At 43.3% G+C, this 16547-nt stretch overlaps 2 protein-coding genes across 2 annotated transcripts; one reads left to right on the forward strand and one right to left on the reverse strand.

Moving 5' to 3' along the window:
* Positions 1-1602: 1602 nt before the first annotated feature.
* On the reverse strand, positions 1603-11197 carry LIAS (lipoic acid synthetase). Its single transcript, XM_058837140.1, has 11 exons — positions 11048-11197; positions 9823-9995; positions 9080-9173; positions 8234-8314; positions 7837-7993; positions 6936-6993; positions 5743-5871; positions 4700-4845; positions 4359-4429; positions 3489-3600; positions 1603-2551 (listed from the first exon to the last, which is right to left on the reverse strand). The coding sequence occupies exons 1-11, from the start codon at positions 11120-11122 to the stop codon at positions 2499-2501; spliced, it is 1149 nt and encodes a 382-aa protein (XP_058693123.1). The 5' UTR covers positions 11123-11197; the 3' UTR covers positions 1603-2498.
* Positions 11198-11217: 20 nt separating this feature from the next.
* On the forward strand, positions 11218-16446 carry RPL9 (ribosomal protein L9). The gene is made up of 8 exons (XM_058837150.1): positions 11218-11273; positions 11637-11683; positions 11763-11878; positions 12713-12808; positions 13094-13226; positions 14679-14759; positions 15220-15335; positions 16340-16446. Exons 2-7 carry the CDS (start codon positions 11638-11640, stop codon positions 15324-15326), a joined length of 579 nt encoding a protein of 192 aa, XP_058693133.1. The 5' UTR covers positions 11218-11273; position 11637; the 3' UTR covers positions 15327-15335; positions 16340-16446.
* The last annotated feature ends 101 nt before the right edge of the window (positions 16447-16547 follow it).

The raw sequence follows: 16547 nt of genomic DNA on the forward strand, positions 1-16547 counted from the left end.
TATATCTGCTTTGTGAAACAAACCGACAATTATGTGATTGACATGCAAAACTGAAGTGTCACTAAATATGAAACTTCAGCTAAACGTCATGAAACCTGTGCTGAAGTACAAAAAGGATGTTTGTAATAGTTCGGTGCTTTAACACACAGTTACGGAAAAACAGAATGGGCAACAGGCGAAGTCAGATGCCTGTACAAGCAGGAATTTGTAACTAGGAAAAGAACTTCAGGGCTTGTCCCCAAACATTTGTTACAAAAAACAGGTAAAGACCTTCTCCAATCTATGAAGTCGAAGTACAACTTTCACTAGAATCCACAGCAAAAAATGAAGCTAGAAAAGCTTGTGTAGCTTCTGACACTTGGTACCAAACAGTTAGCAGACAGTTGTGTAAGACCATGAGATCATGTTCTGCACCACCCCACAGCAACTCACAAGATAATTTTAACATGACGCAAAGTGGACTGTGTTTCAAGAAGCATTATTTTTCTCACTGTAAAGTCACTGTGCAATGTTCTCTTGTTCCAGTTTGATAATGGCTGTATGGCTCAGAGCTCCTTTTTTTTCTGTATTTCTGGTGTTTATATGCTGAAAGAGCAGTCCCTTGGCAGAAGCTAAAGTCATATTCCATTAAATTTGCTCTATATCAGATCAAAGTCAAAACTATTCTTTGCAGTAGGACCTCTAATAGGTTGGCAGCTGTTACACATATGGGTTTCCTGGAGTTGATGTAACAACCCTCCTGTCTGCTGCAGTGGAGGGAGTGTTGAACTTCATTGAAATGGTTGATAACCTTTCCCTGCTCTAGTACTCAAGTTTACATTTTTGGCTCAAAATATATCTGGGCTTTCCATACTAGCAATCAGACCTTTTAATTTAATTTTTAAAATGTATTCATAATATTATTAAAAAAAAAAGGCACCTTGCCTGTCTGTCTTTATACAGTACAGCTATTCTTTTGTTTATCCCTTCTTCCCCTTTGTTCCTCATGGTTCACACTTCTCTTTCCCTTACACTGGTGAATTAGTACATTCCTTCTTGGTTAAAGTTTTGTCTTCATAATGCTTTAATATTGCTGTACTTCATTTTGTGAAGTGTCAGCTGTGCATCACTGGCCTCAGTGGTATATTATTTTCACACAAGTTTCTCCTATATATTATCTTGCTAGGTAGCTGTCTTCCTTCTGTCATCTTGCTGAGTTGTGGGTGTGCAGGGGCCACTCTCCTACAGATTCCAGTAGTTTAGAAAAGTACTAGAGCCAGTCATAGAATTACCTGCATCATAAGAGTTTGGGACTAGATAGCAAAGTCCTGGGATGTTTCCCAAATAACTTCACACAGATACACGTGAAGTTAGTTCAGAGAAGGTATTTGATCTCCATAGCTGAGCATTAAGGAGCAACAATCACTGGTATTATTGCTTTAAATAGAGGCAAGTAGAGCTGTTAATGTACCATATGCCATGTGTTTATTTCTGCTTGAGCTTAGTGTGATATGAAGTAGATTTCATCTTTCACCCACAATGTGGTTCACTTCTCTGCATTCAGATTTAGCAGCCAGACCAAGCCTCAAGGGGTAGGTAACCAGACCCATCAAACACAACCACTGCGGTTTTAATTTTCCTTTAATGACAAGACAATAGCCATGCAATAGGAGCACAGTACAGAACAGCAGCAAGTCTGCATACGCAATACTAAATAAGCATCTGTGCAGCTCAGTGGGGTTTGTTACAGTCATGTACATAAATTAGGGGTAGCTCCATTTATGCTCCTACATCAACTCTGATTTTCCAAATGGTTTAAATTAATGGTATCTACAGAAGGTTAATTGTCTTGCCAGAAAGAACATTTTGGTTTTTTCAGTTTGATACCTTTTATATACCAAGGCTCGGACTGGGAGACATGCAAGCTCTAGAAAAGCTTTAGCTATCAGAATGGTACAGCTCATTTTCTCTGATGCAGGTAAGAGATACTGTCTTTTGAAGGAGTATCACTATACTTTCTCTGGCACAGTTCAAGAAAGCCCTAATCTGGTGCATTATCATGTACAGAGTCTTTCTTTAGAACTCCTATAGTTCCCAGAGCCCCTGCAAGCTTATGTTACATAATAGTAAGATACACCACAGTATCAGTACCTTTCAAATTACTATCAGCACTTTTACAGGTATTAACTGCAGCAATGCTGACAGTCATAACAGACCTATAAATCTGCCCAGTCTTTGTTCCCAGCTTACGTTTACTTCTTCCACCTCAGTTCCATCACTCTTTCAAAATCAGTTCTATCTTCTTTTTGCTGACCACTAGAAGTACTCTGTTGTTGTAGCCTTGACAGGAGAAATGAGGTAAAATAATGTGTTTTGATGAGAAAAAATTGTTCTGGAAAGATAGTAAGTTTATTCATATAGCCACCATCTGTTCTTCTCTGTTTCTGGAACTGAGTATAAATATACCCTGAAAAAGGGATTCTTTAAACTGGCTGCTTTAAACAGGTTCACTCTCATTTTCAGATGGCTTTTGTCTTTCTTTTTTCTACTAAGTTCTTCAAGAAGAATTCACCTAATTAAAAGGAAAAAGAATAAACACTGAAATTATTTGTAGGTATTTCAATAAAATAAGGCAAAAGAATACATTCTAATTTAACATGAGAGTTCTATTCTACAATACAATTGTTTTTACCAGTTATTTTATAGGAATTCAATTCTATATAACAGCATTTCCAATACATACAGCAGGAATCTAAAAACCCCTCAAAACTGTAACCCAACACACAGCCCCTCCACTCCCAAAATCCTGATTTTCCTCCTATTAAGTTTTATTAAATAGCTCTGTTGCTTTGTGCATTAAAACAGGCGAAAGTGAATCAATTTAATTAAAACTGAATTCCTGTTTCATAAAGTATCAGCAAGTTATAGTGCACCTGCTATAAATCTTGCTTGAGCTGGCATTAAAACAGACTGAGCAGGACAGTACCCCAGATGTCTTCTCTGCTCTTTCCTTAGGAAAAAGCAGGATTTTGTACCTACACAACAGTTCCATTAATATCAGCTGCTACTTCATACCCAGTGCTTTGTCAGAAAAAGCACTCCCGTAAGTGTCTCTAATTATTTTTAAAGCACTGTAAATAAATTCAGCCTAAAGCAATCAAACTGCATCACAAACAAGGACCTTGTTGAACCCAGAAGTATTCAAGAGACACAATGTGAAGGAAAGCTTGAAAATTTGGTACCCTTTATCCTGTCTCACACATTTAGCACAAAATATGTTTGGAAAAAAAAATAGGTTAAGCAGCACTGCTATTGTACAAATACTAATTACTGTCATACCGATGCATTTGGATGACCTATAGGAAATAGTGTAAATAATTTTAAAAATACAGATAGCTGTACAAGGTGTCCTTCAGCTAAGGTGAACTTTGTTGCACATTACTTCACTGTTTTAGTTTTGTATAATAAATGTTACATGCTAAATAATCCAGTGCCTTTCAGTAATTTACCTGCTTTATAGGAAGAACGCACTAAAGGCCCACTAGCAGTGTAATGAAATCCAAGATCATTTCCTACTTTTTCCCAGTACTTAAACTTCTCGGGAGTTATGTACTCCTCGACCTGGGGGAAAAAAAATAATTTTGTTGAAATATTAAAGCAAAGGAAATTGCTATAGTTAGCATACAGTGAAATAAAATAAGTTATATTGCAAGTTCAAAATTTTTCACTCCAAAGCTTTCATCAGTGAAGTCACAAACTGCATTTTTGCTCTGCTTTCCACCAAGTAAATGTATTTTATTTGCTTTACATACTTAGCTGAAAAGTTCAGAATTTAATTTCTAGTTGTTGCTTTATCACTTTCTTCATTCTGTTTTTGAATGGTCCTTCCAAGCAAACCTTTTTTCCTGTCCTGTCACAAGTTAGTGAAGAACCACAATAGTCCTACAAATCTCTTCACTAACAGTCAATTCAGTGAAACACGGGAAAATATCAGAGAGCAAATTTCTGGACAGATTGCAGAAGCAGAAAATGGTAAATTTCCCAGCTGAAGTGGCACCATTAAGGGAGAGCCTGTAAGACAGGGAAGGGGCGTTGGCTTGAGCAGTTACATTTGAGGCATACACTGAAGCTCTTGTTTTCCAGAATCATGCCTCAGCTCCAGCTGTCTCCCTGGCTAACAGTAGAAACTAGCACTGGGAAGTCTGCACAAGATGGAAGGTGTTAGATGGCTGAGATCATTCTTAGTGAAGAGCCCCTAACAGACAATCATTGTCAGGCTAAACAAGGAAGGATATTTTTCCCAACATCTGCAGTTAGAATAAAGATGACTATGCAAGGTACAGACTGTAATTCTGCCTGTAAATTAAAGGCACTTTTACCTTTAGGTGACGTTTTGTTGGTTGCATATACTGTCCTAGGGTCAAACAATCTACATCTGCTTCTCGCAATACTGTAAAAACAAAATTCCTTGTTAGTGGCAGAAGAATCACAAGGGAAATCATGGATTTACCTGTCAAATTGTATCTTTAAGCTATAAGAAGACAAAATATTTCAGAAATTAAGTCTTTTTTAAACAAACTTTTATTTGTCAATGGAACTTGGAAAACATTTCCTACCAGGAAACTGATTTGAACGTAGAGGCAAAGATGCTTACAATTGTTTTCCAACACAGTAAAAATCATACCTGTGAATTCTGCCATCTATTTCAACAGCAACTTACATTTCATTGTGGAATATATTTGCTCGTCTGTCTCGCCTAGCCCCAGCATAAGGGAGGTTTTGGAAATGACACCGGGCTGCACCTCTTTGGCGTGTTTCAGCACACGGACAGACTGCTCAAAGTTGGCTCGGGGGTCGCGGACCTTCCTTCGCACATTTCCAGCACAAAGGGGAAAAACGCGTGGAAGGGCACACAGAAGTTAGAGACGCCAGACAGGCGCGTTCTGCCAGTTGCTGCGAAGTGGCAGAGCAGAGGATTTTGGCCGTGCACGGGACGGGCTGGGCTCAGCCCTGGGGCACCGACCCAGGCCCGCGCCGCGCGCGCCCCCTGCCGGCAGCGGCGGGCTCGGCGGCGGCGCGCGCGGGGCAGGCCGGGAACGGGCCCGGCCCCTCAGCCCGGCCCCGCCCCGCTCCGCTCCCGGCCCCTCAGCCCGGCCCCGCCCCGCTCCGCTCCCGGCCCCTCAGCCCGGCCCCGTTCCGCTCCCGGCCCCTCAGCCCGGCCCCGCCCCGCTCCGCTCCCGGCCCCTCAGCCCGGCCCCGTTCCGCTCCCGGCCCCTCCCCTCTCCGCTCCCGGCCCCTCCCCTCTCCGCTCCCGGCCCCTCAGCCCGGCCCCTCCCCTCTCCGCTCCCGGCCCCTCAGCCCGGCCCCGCCCCGCTCCGCTCCCGGCCCCTCAGCCCGGCCCCGTTCCGCTCCCGGCCCCTCCCCTCTCCGCTCCCGGCCCCTCAGCCCGGCCCCGCCCCGCTCCGCTCCCGGCCCCTCAGCCCGGCCCCGTTCCGCTCCCGGCCCCTCCCCTCTCCGCTCCCGGCCCCTCAGCCCGGCCCCGCCCCGCTCCGCTCCCGGCCCCTCAGCCCGGCCCCGTTCCGCTCCCGGCCCCTCCCCTCTCCGCTCCCGGCCCCTCAGCCCGGCCCCGCCCCGCTCCGCTCCCGGCCCCTCAGCCCGGCCCCGTTCCGCTCCCGGCCCCTCAGCCTGGCCCCGTTCCACTCCCGGCCCCTCAGCCCGGCCCCGCTCCCTCATCCCGTACACCCAGAGCCAGCCATTGCTCACCTCTGCAGTGCCGGCACAGTTTCCACGTTGTGGGCATACACATCCAGTCCCGACAAGGCGACTTTCTCCACTGCTTTAAGGTCCCCTCGGAAATCGGGAGTTAGGCATTCCACCAGGATTTTTGGATTACTGAAACCGAGAGACAAAAGGAACATACCTGTGTCATTTTGTCACTGTTGCTAAAAAAATCAGGATAGAAAAAATACCCCAAAACCCCCATAACTGAAGACATGACACTCTAATAAGCAAAGCAAAGTTAATTCAGGATAATTCTAAACCAACAGGTTTCAGCACTTTCTAACAAACTTGTATTAAGTTAACCTGTAACAAAGACATGTTAAAAAATATAAACAGTGCATGTGAATGTTTGAGAGACTGTTGGAATTGATTTTATATTTATTATTTCTCTTTTGCTGTATTTCAGCTCATATGAGTAAAACCAGGAATTTGTTTTGTCTAAGATGATAGCTCCAAAATACAGAGGAGCTATATTCTGCTACTGGAATAAGAAGACTCTGAGTCTAGTCTTGATGTCCAGGAGCCAATTTCAGCTCAAAAAGGCAGGTGGGGAAAACTGCAGAAACCCTTCAAGCCCCAAGATATACTGGATAAAGTCTTAAATGAGGTTATACAAATTAATTCTGCAGGCAAACAAGTGTGCTGTCAAATAGCATATAGAGCACCAATATAGGGTGAAGGCAGCACTGCCAGGGAAAGCAGGAAGGTACAATCACAGACTTGGAAATGGCAAAATGAAAAGCAATATCATCAATTCTGAATGAGAAACCAGACTTGTTTGGTCACATGGTGATAGTGTTACCGAACTCTGCTGTGTTTGAGCCCCATGCTTCAGGAATGAACATACCCCAGAAGAATGTATTCATTTCCTGGTAAACCAGCTGTCTGTGCTAAGAAAGAATCCAGTGCTTAGCTTTAAATAAGTCTGGGATGAACTGGAAATGCATCCTAATTCAAAACAGTTTGGGGCCATTCTATGAGAAAGATGAAGAAAGGGGAAAAAAAGGGGGCACAGACAGGCTAGAGGCAGGCTTTTGTATTTGCATGGCTCCTGGAATAACCCAGCTAAAGGAGCTAACAAAAAATAACAATAACAAAGCTAAAGGTGCTTTGAACCACAGGCAGTACCACATTCTAAAATTTTAACAATAACAGTTAATACATCAATGACACACCTTTCTTTCAGATGCAAGACTGTCTTTGCGAAGTGTTCTGCTCCACCATCAGGTATATCTAGAAGCATTTCAATTTTTCAGTTAACCTTTCTGTTCAAGAAATGTATTTATTACCAAAGGCCAAAAAACCCATCAGAATCAAACCTTAAATGCAAAATAATAAAGCAGCAAACCCCAGTCTTATCTCACTGCTTATGCCAAGGGCTTACAGAAGATATCCTACAAAGCCTCTGCACAAAGTCTAACTGTGATTGTCCAGGGCAGAGTTCAGATTTACCTGTCTCTAGGTTCCCTGTCTCCCTGAGCACAGAATGGCTTTACCTATTTATAGTTCTGGTCTGCAAAACAGTCATACAAAAATTGAGAAATATATATTAGTGCTCTTTTAAGCCCCTTTGAAGCTACTGGACTTTCCATCATACTGAACAGTTTTTACAATGGCTTTCCTCACCAATATGGTATCACGACAAGGGAGCTACTGCAAGGGAGCTGCTTCCTACTTCCTTAGGAAAACACAACTTTCAGTTTTGTTACATGTAATATATTCTAGGTTTAGTGTTTGGAAGGAAGTTCTGTAATGGCATTGTATATGAATGTCTGTCTTTTTGCTATCCAAGTAACAAAACATGGTGTATGTATATGAATGCATTCTGCTAAAAATTAGTTATAAAATATTTAGTGTTGCAGTATTTATTGATGTTTATTAAAAGCGTAATCTCTGTTGTATTTCACCAGCCATGGAGAAATACTAAGAGTATGTAGGAACTGTGCAAAGTTTCAGCACAGTTGTCTGAACATTTTCTCCTGGGCAGCTGTGCAGATAAATGTTTCTGGGGCCTGTGTGTAGCCACGGAACCGCTGTGAGAGCTCAGAGTGGCGTGAGGACAGCCAAGGTACGCACCGTCTCTGTCCACTGACGTCAGCACCACGTAGTCCAAGCCCCACTCCGCGATAGCCTTGGCTGTGTTGTAAGGCTCCTGCGGATCCAGCGGAGCGGGGTTTTTTGCAGTCTTTACTGAACAAAATCTGCAGCCTCTGGTGCACGTGTCACCCATCAGCTGGAACATGAAAGACATTCCTACCTTTACACAGTACATATCACTGTTGCTCAGCCAGGAAATAGCTACAGGGGATAAGCTACAGGGGATAAATCCCAACAGTAAGCAAAAAAAAAACTAGGACAGTGCTTTACTCTAAATTTATTGTAATAAACCCACTCCAATACAGCAGAAATCCAATAATAGAGTACAAACAGATCAGACATTAACAGAACATTTAAGAAATGGTTAATGACTCACCATAATAGTAGCTGTCGCTGTGGCATATTCCCCACCTCCCCAGCATTCTCCAATGTTGGGACAACGTGCTTCTTCACATACCTGAAGGTGAAAGGCTGTACTGTACCTGGATTTTTCCATATTATTTTTGAAAATAATTATTATTATTGATGGATTTTAATAGTAGCCTATTAGTAGCCTACTTTTAATAGTAGCCTTCTGTGATAAATGAGGTTAACAGTTCCCTGCTGTTTTTAATAAGTCAGTAAAACAGATAGGAAGAGAACTGCTTCCCAATACCCATAACCATTATTTTCTCTACTTCAAAACTGCAAAAACTGCTCAGCCACATAACTGTCTGATTAATTAGAACACACTATCATTAACATTAATATTTTAAATTTAAGGACTGATAAAATGTTCACAAAGTATGTGATTCATTAGAGCATGAACTCAGTCTGAAAAAAAAAAAAAAGAAAAAAATCCCCTCTATGCATTCCCACCATTTTTTACTATCTGGAAAGTACAATTAATGAAATCTGTACGGTTTCTTTTCATGAAAATCAAGTATGTAACTCTGAAATTGTGTGTGTTTCCATTAAAAACAGTTGCACATAGCATCTTCTAATCTCTGGTGGTGTAAGTAGTAAATCTCAGTATTTACAATCACAGTAGGAAAAACACTAAATCTGTCGGATTTACCCGTATTTTTTAGGGGTAAAATTCATTACTAGCAAAAAGGATCAGCATTGAGCTTGGTTTCAGCACAGAAGATCATGCAAGACATGGTTTCCACCTGTTCTCCACAGAGAAAAATGTAAAATCTGCCGTATTTCTACAGGAACACTTGGTTGGTGCCAGACTTACCGTATGAAGATTTAAACTTCTCAAGGTATTCTTTAGTTTATTGTAGTTCTTTCCCATGGGAATCTTTGTTTTCAACCATGGAGGAAGATGCAGCCTGAATAACACCAAGCAAACATAAACATTAATAAACTACTTACATGGTAAATTTCATTAATAGATTTGTTTTAATTTGTTACAGATCCCAACAAGGAAAGGTGCCTTGAAAACTGGGGCCACTTAGCAATTAATGTTAACATCATTCATGGCCAGGCCATGTCTTCCCTGTTCATCATCATGCCAACACTCAAGCACAGGAATTGTTGCCATTAAAATATTTAAAACTGTTCACTGTTCCAGAGGGACTGAACAGTGCCACACTGGAAACTGCAACAATTAATGGCAGTGGATATTGCACAGCTATCAGAAAGTCTGATCAATCCTTAACTGGAAATATGGAGATTTAAATATTTTTTAAACTTCAGTCTTCATTTTTTGTTTTCTCTACCAGTAGTATTTGTTCAACACATTCACTTACTGATGTATATTTGTAATTAAATTACTGGCACTCAAGAAAATACCACCACATCTCCACATTTTGTTATGGTTTTGAAGTTAATGACACTTGTCCTTTCTTGAATAATCATTAAATTTGCAATGAGGTAGGGCGGAATTTAATAAGGATACATAGGATATATTTTGTAGTTATTATTAAATGTGCATGATCGTGCTGGGAAGCAACTAAAGTTGCTTAAAATCACTGTTACCTTTCTCCTTTCTCACGCTTTAAATTGCCTTTATACTCAGCCCACGTGTTCTTGTCTGACAAATCTCCAGAGACAAAGTCCTGTAAGTCTGGTCCATTTTGCAGGAATTCTTTTTTTTCCCCTGGCAAAGAACCTGATGTTCCATACTGGTTACACACATGGCTCCCTGAAATCTAAAACAAGCAAAATTGTAATTTATTTAGTAACAAACATGCTGGTTTGTTTGGCAAACAATTTGCCCTTTTACTGGTTAATGCATGCTTTGTGTAAGCATTCTCCCAGTGATTTTTAAGTTAAATGTATAATTCTCTTTTTATTTTAAGCCACATGAAACAGACTTCTCTATCATAACACCACAGTAAGTTATAGAGTGTAACATAAAATTCCCCTGCCCTCAGCATTGGTGAGGCCACACCTCAAACCCTGTGTCCAGTTCTGGGGCCCTCACTACAAGAAAGATGTTGAGGGGCTGGAGCATGTCCAGATAAGGGCAATGGAACTGGGGAAGTGTCTGGAGCACAAGGCTTGTGAGGAGAAGCTGAGAGAGCTGGGGGTGTTTAGCCTGGAGAAAAGGAGGCTCAGGTAGAAACTGACTGGTCTCTACAATTGCCTGAGAGGAGGCTGTAGCCATGTGGGTATGGGCTTCTTCCCCAGGCAACCAGCGACAGGATGAGAGAACGTGGTCTTAAGCTACACCGGGGGAGGATTCGTTTGGACATCAGGAAGAATTTCTTCCCAGAAAGGGTGATTAGACATTGGAACGGGTTTCCCAGGGAAGTGGTGGAGTCACCGTCTCTGGAGGTGTTTAAGGGAAGACTGGCTATGGTGCTCAGTGCCAGGGTCTGGTTGACCAGGTGTTGTTCGGTCACAGGTTGGACTGGATGATCTCAGGGGTCTTTCCAACCTTACAGATTCTGTGTAACGACACTGTGAGGGTAACTCCGGTGTTTCGGGGCCGCAGGAAGCAGCGTTGCCACGGTTCCCGGTGGCTGCCGGGCGCTGTCCCGTGAGAGCGGGCCCGAGGTGCCCTGGGGATGCGTGTGTCCATGCGGGGCTGGCACGGTCCTTCCCGGGCTCTGCCCGCGGCCACCCCGCGCTGTCCCGCGCCACCACGACAGACCGGCTCGGCACAGCACCGCAGGGTCTCCTCCTGCCGTGCGTGCCGTACTGCAACCCCCCGCCCGTCCTGCTGCCCGCAGCCCCCGGGGCACACGGCGCGACTCACCCAGCCCCGCGGCACCAGCAGCCCCCGGGCGGCGGCGGCGGCGCCGCACAGACCCCGCGGCAGCAGCAGCGACATGGCGGAGCCCAGCCCGATCGACGCGCTCGGCCGGCTCGGCTACTCTTGCCTATCGGACGGCTCCCTCGGCGCGATGACGTCACGGGCCCGGAGCGGCTACAAGTACGCGATGACGTCATACGCTGTCTCTTTTGGCGCTGCGCGCTGCGAGGTGAGGCCCGGCGGTGTCGCCGAGATGGCCCGGGATCACCGGGATAATCTGGGAGCATCCGCGGCGCGCGGGCCCCCAGCGCCCCGGCCGCGCGAGGGCAGCCCCCCGGGACGGCTCCGGGCCCCGCCGGCGCTTCCTGTCCCGCAGCCCCCGCGAGAGAGCCCCGGCGCGGCGCCTTCCCGGCAAGGCCCCGTTGAGGCCGCCGCGCCCCGCCGTGCTCCGGGCCCGGGGCGCCGGTGCTGGGAGCGGAGCCCGGCGGTGGCAGAGCCGGGGGGACGTCGGGTCTCGCGGGGGAGGAGCGGACGGGGTTCTCGCAGGCGCAAGGCCGAGGGAGCCTCCCGCCTTTTTGCTTGTCTCCCGCAGGATGAAGACCATCCTCAGCAACCAGACCGTGGACATCCCCGAGCAAGGTCAGTTCCGCCGCGTTCGGGAGGCGCCCGGCGGTGCCGCCCCCGCAGCCCTTAACTCGTGTCCGCCTTTGGTTCGCAGTGGGAGTTTCGCTGAAGGGCCGGACGGTCATTGTGAAGGGGCCCCGAGGAACCTTGCGGAGGGATTTTAACCACATCAACGTGGAACTGTCCCTCCTGGGAAAGAAGCACAAGAAAGTGAGTGCTGCACAGGCCGTTTCGCTTGGACTTGCCCAGAGACAGAGGGGAGCTTTACATTTGGCTAAAAAACTTCTTGGTGATGTAGGAGAGTGACCGAAAATGTTCAGCTGCGGGTGTGCACGGGAAGGTTTTGCTATTATAAGGGTGTTTCCTGAGAGAGGTTGGTCTGACGGAGGCGTGGGGCCTCCCTGGGCACTGTGGGAGTGAATATGTTGGTTGCATTGTTCTTTAGTGACAGGTACAGGGAAAAGGCTTGACCATTATATACGGTTCTACAGAGTGGTTCTTTTAGAGGATAAAAATCACTTTATTTGATTTCCAGAAACTGCAAGTTATATTAGGAGAGTAGATATTCTGTAAATAAATACATGACTTTTCATATTGTCTCAAAATACTAAGAGTGGCTGATGTCAGCTACTGTTTCACAAAGATTGAGTGGTCCGCTAAAACAGTGGATCCACACACAGTGTTTCATTTAAGTTTATGCATTTAGGATTATGCATAGAAGGCAGACTTTAAAATATGCATAACAATTGTTAATGCATCCTTTAGCTCAAGATTATATATTTTCCTACCTCAGGTCTTTTGAAGACTTAGTGTCAGGACCTGAAGAAACAAACGTTTCTCACGTGTCTGAGGGTTAGGATTTAAAGTACAAGAGCTAGAGGGGCTTTTAGTAGTCTGCCAAAGAAACAAAATAATTCTGTGTTTTTGTTTGGTGGGCTTAAAGCAGTTTATCTGAAAGTTTTGCTCCTCAGTTGTCACAAAATTATTTTGTTGCTGTTTTTGACGTGTAGCTGAAGGCTTTGTAAATGTGTTTTTTTGATGCAGCTGCGTGTTGACAAGTGGTGGGGTAACAGAAAGGAGCTGGCAACAGTTCGAACAATTTGCAGCCATGTACAGAACATGATCAAGGGGGTCACTCTGGTAAGTTGTGTTTGGAACCAGGATAGCTGCTGCCTTTTTGTTACTGCAGGGAGAGTATTTTACATTATATGGAGAGAGTTTCTAAGCATCCAAGATGCAGCTTCTTTCTCCTTTTGGTTTTTGTCTTGCCTTTCCTGTCAAGCAAGTTCTGCAAGTGGAGGAAAGCACAAATGTCTCTTGGGCTCAGTGTCCTGGCCTTTTTCAGAAGCTGTTGATACATCTTGCATGTGTTTTGCCTCTGGGGCGTGTTCTGCTTTCAATATCCGGTTATGTCCTGTATCCCAGGGCTTTCGCTACAAGATGAGGTCGGTGTACGCTCACTTCCCAATCAATGTAGTCATACAGGACAATGGCTCACTTGTGGAGATCCGAAACTTCCTGGGAGAGAAGTACATTCGCAGAGTGCGGATGAGGCCAGGTGAGCCTGGAGTTCTGGAGACGGATTCTGCCGGTTTTAAATAGGCTTTCCAAGCTGTTTTCTTTGGGCTCTGCCACTGAGACTGGGAGAGGATGAATAATTGTTGGAGCAGTATGTGCTTGTCTGAATTTATATAATCTTACAATACCATTGCCACTTATTTATTAATAAATAATTATTAATATTTATTAATAAATAAATTATTAATTTATTACTAATAATGATTCTATAATTTATCTTTACTAGCAAGAGCTATCTAATAACCAGTTTGTAATACAAGGAGTCCAGGATTTACTTCAATCACTGGGAGATCTTAACAGTGTTTATAGTTGGTAACCTGTGGCTGCTTAGTGTTAGATTTGTGCTTCTGTTTTAAAACATTATACGTGAACTAGTTCCATACAATACCATAGTTTTAATCTTTAAGGTGTTCTAGTTTGAATTTGCTGATTATCTAAGAGCATGCACAATAAACTTAGAAATTACCTTCTGATTAGCTGTTTTTACATCTTGCACACTTGGAGTTTCAGTAAAATGTCTAACAGAGAGGCAGGCACTTTGATGAAGCTTGTTAAACTTCTGAAAGGAGGCAACAAAACTTGTCATAAACAGAGTTACATAAAGACTGTAGGAAAGGCTTCCCTTATCCATTTGTAGTTTTCTAATTCCACTTCTGCTGAGGGTAAGGACCTATGGGTATGGACATTTAATGTGAGTAATGGTGTTGTAGAGGAAGGCATCAGACTTACCCCAAAACACTGGTAGATAACAGTGCAGAATTACAGGGTTTTTGATTCACTGTGGGATATTAAGGGTGGGTTTGATTACTGTATTTGATTTTTTTTTTAAGCCAGCATTTACTATTAGTGAAAGGCTGGTTTAAAAGCTGGTGTCTGTTGATTAAGTAGATCAAACAGTAAAAACATCTTTTACTTTCCTTACATATTCAAGTTTTGTGTTAGATTCTCAAATGCCCTCATGTTTACTCATTGTGAGTATTTGCAGCATTGTTAGTATAAGCATAGTAGATGACATGACAGGGGCTGGGTGGTTTTTAATGGCTTTTGATTGAAGCAACTCCTGTTTTGTCTTAATGAGCACAAGCCTGTGGGAAATGGCACCACCTGGCTGACAGAGCCTGCTGGAAAAATCACTGGCTTGTACACAGTGTTGGTGATTGCTGCTCTAATGTAATAATGGGTAGGCAGGAGTATCACTTCAGAAGCTTTCACTCCAGAGCATGACTTGCACTAATTTTTAAATTTTGAAACTGTATGATGGAGGACAACCCTGGAATCGATTTGAGGGACTTTCTTTAACAAAGTCATAGAAGCTAATTACTGTCTTGAAAACTAGTGTCTAGATATGTAAATTGGGACGGGAGATTAATATTGTTTCTGTAATACATTTAACACCTTCAGGAGTGTGGATTATGTGCTTGCCTTTCCATAGGTGTTACCTGCGCAGTATCTCAAGCCCAGAAAGATGAGCTGATCCTTGAAGGGAATGACATTGAGTTGGTTTCCAATTCAGGTTTGTGAAAGTAGATGTGTGGAAATTGATATATAAACTTTTATCTGAAGATAACAACTTAGCAAACTCTTTACCTTAAACCCTGAAGTAAACAACAGCCCAGATTTTTTTTTTGCTGTAGTTACTATAATTGGTTTTCATAGTTCCTTATTTTGTTTCTAAGCTTAAAGATATGTTGTCAAGTCTGTAGAACCTTCTTCAAGTCAGTACCTACTGCCTTTTTGACATGAAACTTCTCAGCTGCAATGTGTGCAGTAGTGAAGTGCCACTGTCTTGAGTTGCCAAGATGAGCTCAGTGAAATGCATCCTATTTTCATTACACCTTACAGGATTTAAAGTTGGTAATTCCTGTCTCTAGATGACAGTCCTGTTTGGTAGTTGAAATACTGGAGCATAAACAAAGGCTACAAGTTGGCTTGGACCTTTTGGCTTTGTGCTAATGGTCTCACTTTGTCTGCAGCTGCCTTGATCCAGCAAGCCACCACAGTCAAGAACAAGGATATCAGGAAATTCTTGGATGGTATCTATGTCTCTGAAAAAGGAACAGTGCAGCAGGCAGATGAGTAAAACTCATAGGTTGGTATAATCTTAATACACATTGTATATCTAATCTGTAGAGTTGGGGACTTGACAAAGTTTATCTGCTTCAACGCAGCCATGGTTAAACAGGTTCCCAACAGGGATGAAATTGTGTTTGTAACAGCCATCATAAGATGCATCAAAAAACTTGAATTTTGCTAGGTCTTTCAACAGCTGTTTTCCATCTTTCATTAACTTGGCATTTTGCTACTGTGTGGAGAAAACCTCTCTCCACTGCAGTACTCTGCACTGTGAATGCAAGCTGCAGTGCTGGCTGAGAACTTAAAATCAGCTGACCTAGCCTGACAGACCTGTTGACAGCTATTTAGAGAGAAGACCTCAGACTGATGTTCCTGGTTGGACACTGCCCTCACTAAAACAGTGGACAGCACCCAATTTATAAATAAAGGTCTTCTGAGCCATTAGTATGTAAATGCTGGTAAACAGGTCAGTTTAACAAGGACAACTATTTACATTGTCTATGGGCATTTGTTACTGAAGTTGAGTACAAGGATTTGGGGATAATTTAGGAATTTTAAATGCTGAAGGAATTTGGTGCGTTTCAGGTGTGTGTAGTTCCATACATAGTACAAAACACCCGTATAGGATGAGACAGTCTGACTTACAAATAAATTCTATGTTGTGTGCCTTCAGAACCTAAGCTTGTGGCAGGATGTAGATGAAGTGTGTTTCATCAGCCCGTTCTTTTTAAATCATCCTACAGATACAGAATATTTTTAAGCCTCTGAAAAAATAACTTAGTGCTGTTCCAAGTGCCTTGAGAGATGGAACAACTTACTGCATTTGTTGAATAGTTGAGCTGTTGTGCTTGAAGTCACCTTTAAGTAATCTTGACTGTAAAATCAAGCAAATCTTTGAGCTATTAAAGTCTGTCTTACATTAAAACCATCAAATAAATTAACATCAATTGGTTATAAACTTTCAGTATCACATTTACACTGCTAAAACCTTTCTAAAAGCTCTTAATCTTTTATTTACAGTTGTCTGGATCGTGATGGAAACTACCATGAGACATTATACCAGCAATTCCAGCTGGTACAAGATGTAAACACCGTGAGAGGTTTAATAAAACAAACTGTATTTCATATGTTGGGTTTGTTGTGTTGTTTTTTTTTAAAGAACTAAATAGTGATTGCATGAACTTGATAGCTTTTGGAGAAGCAGATTGCACATTGGGTGCCCACTACC

Source organism: Poecile atricapillus, chromosome 4, assembly GCF_030490865.1.
Source record: "Poecile atricapillus isolate bPoeAtr1 chromosome 4, bPoeAtr1.hap1, whole genome shotgun sequence".
Taxonomy (NCBI): domain Eukaryota; kingdom Metazoa; phylum Chordata; class Aves; order Passeriformes; family Paridae; genus Poecile; species Poecile atricapillus.

What these genes read in the sequence shown, in the direction of transcription:
- LIAS (XM_058837140.1), bottom strand. Translation starts at nt 11,122, where the DNA reads ATGTCGCTGCTGCTGCCGCGGGGTCTGTGCGGCGCCGCCGCCGCCGCC. An exon ending in GAAGTTTAAATCTTCATACG is followed by an intron (nt 8,315 to 9,079) that starts GTAAGTCTGGCA and finishes TTTCACCTTCAG; the next exon opens with GTATGTGAAGAAGCACGTTG. An exon ending in GCGTTCTTCCTATAAAGCAG is followed by an intron (nt 2,552 to 3,488) that starts GTAAATTACTGA and finishes CCTTTTAATTAG; the next exon opens with GTGAATTCTTCTTGAAGAAC.
- RPL9 (XM_058837150.1), top strand. Translation starts at nt 11,638, where the DNA reads ATGAAGACCATCCTCAGCAACCAGACCGTGGACATCCCCGAGCAAG. An exon ending in TGATCAAGGGGGTCACTCTG is followed by an intron (nt 12,809 to 13,093) that starts GTAAGTTGTGTT and finishes CCTGTATCCCAG; the next exon opens with GGCTTTCGCTACAAGATGAG. An exon ending in TGAGTTGGTTTCCAATTCAG is followed by an intron (nt 14,760 to 15,219) that starts GTTTGTGAAAGT and finishes CTTTGTCTGCAG; the next exon opens with CTGCCTTGATCCAGCAAGCC.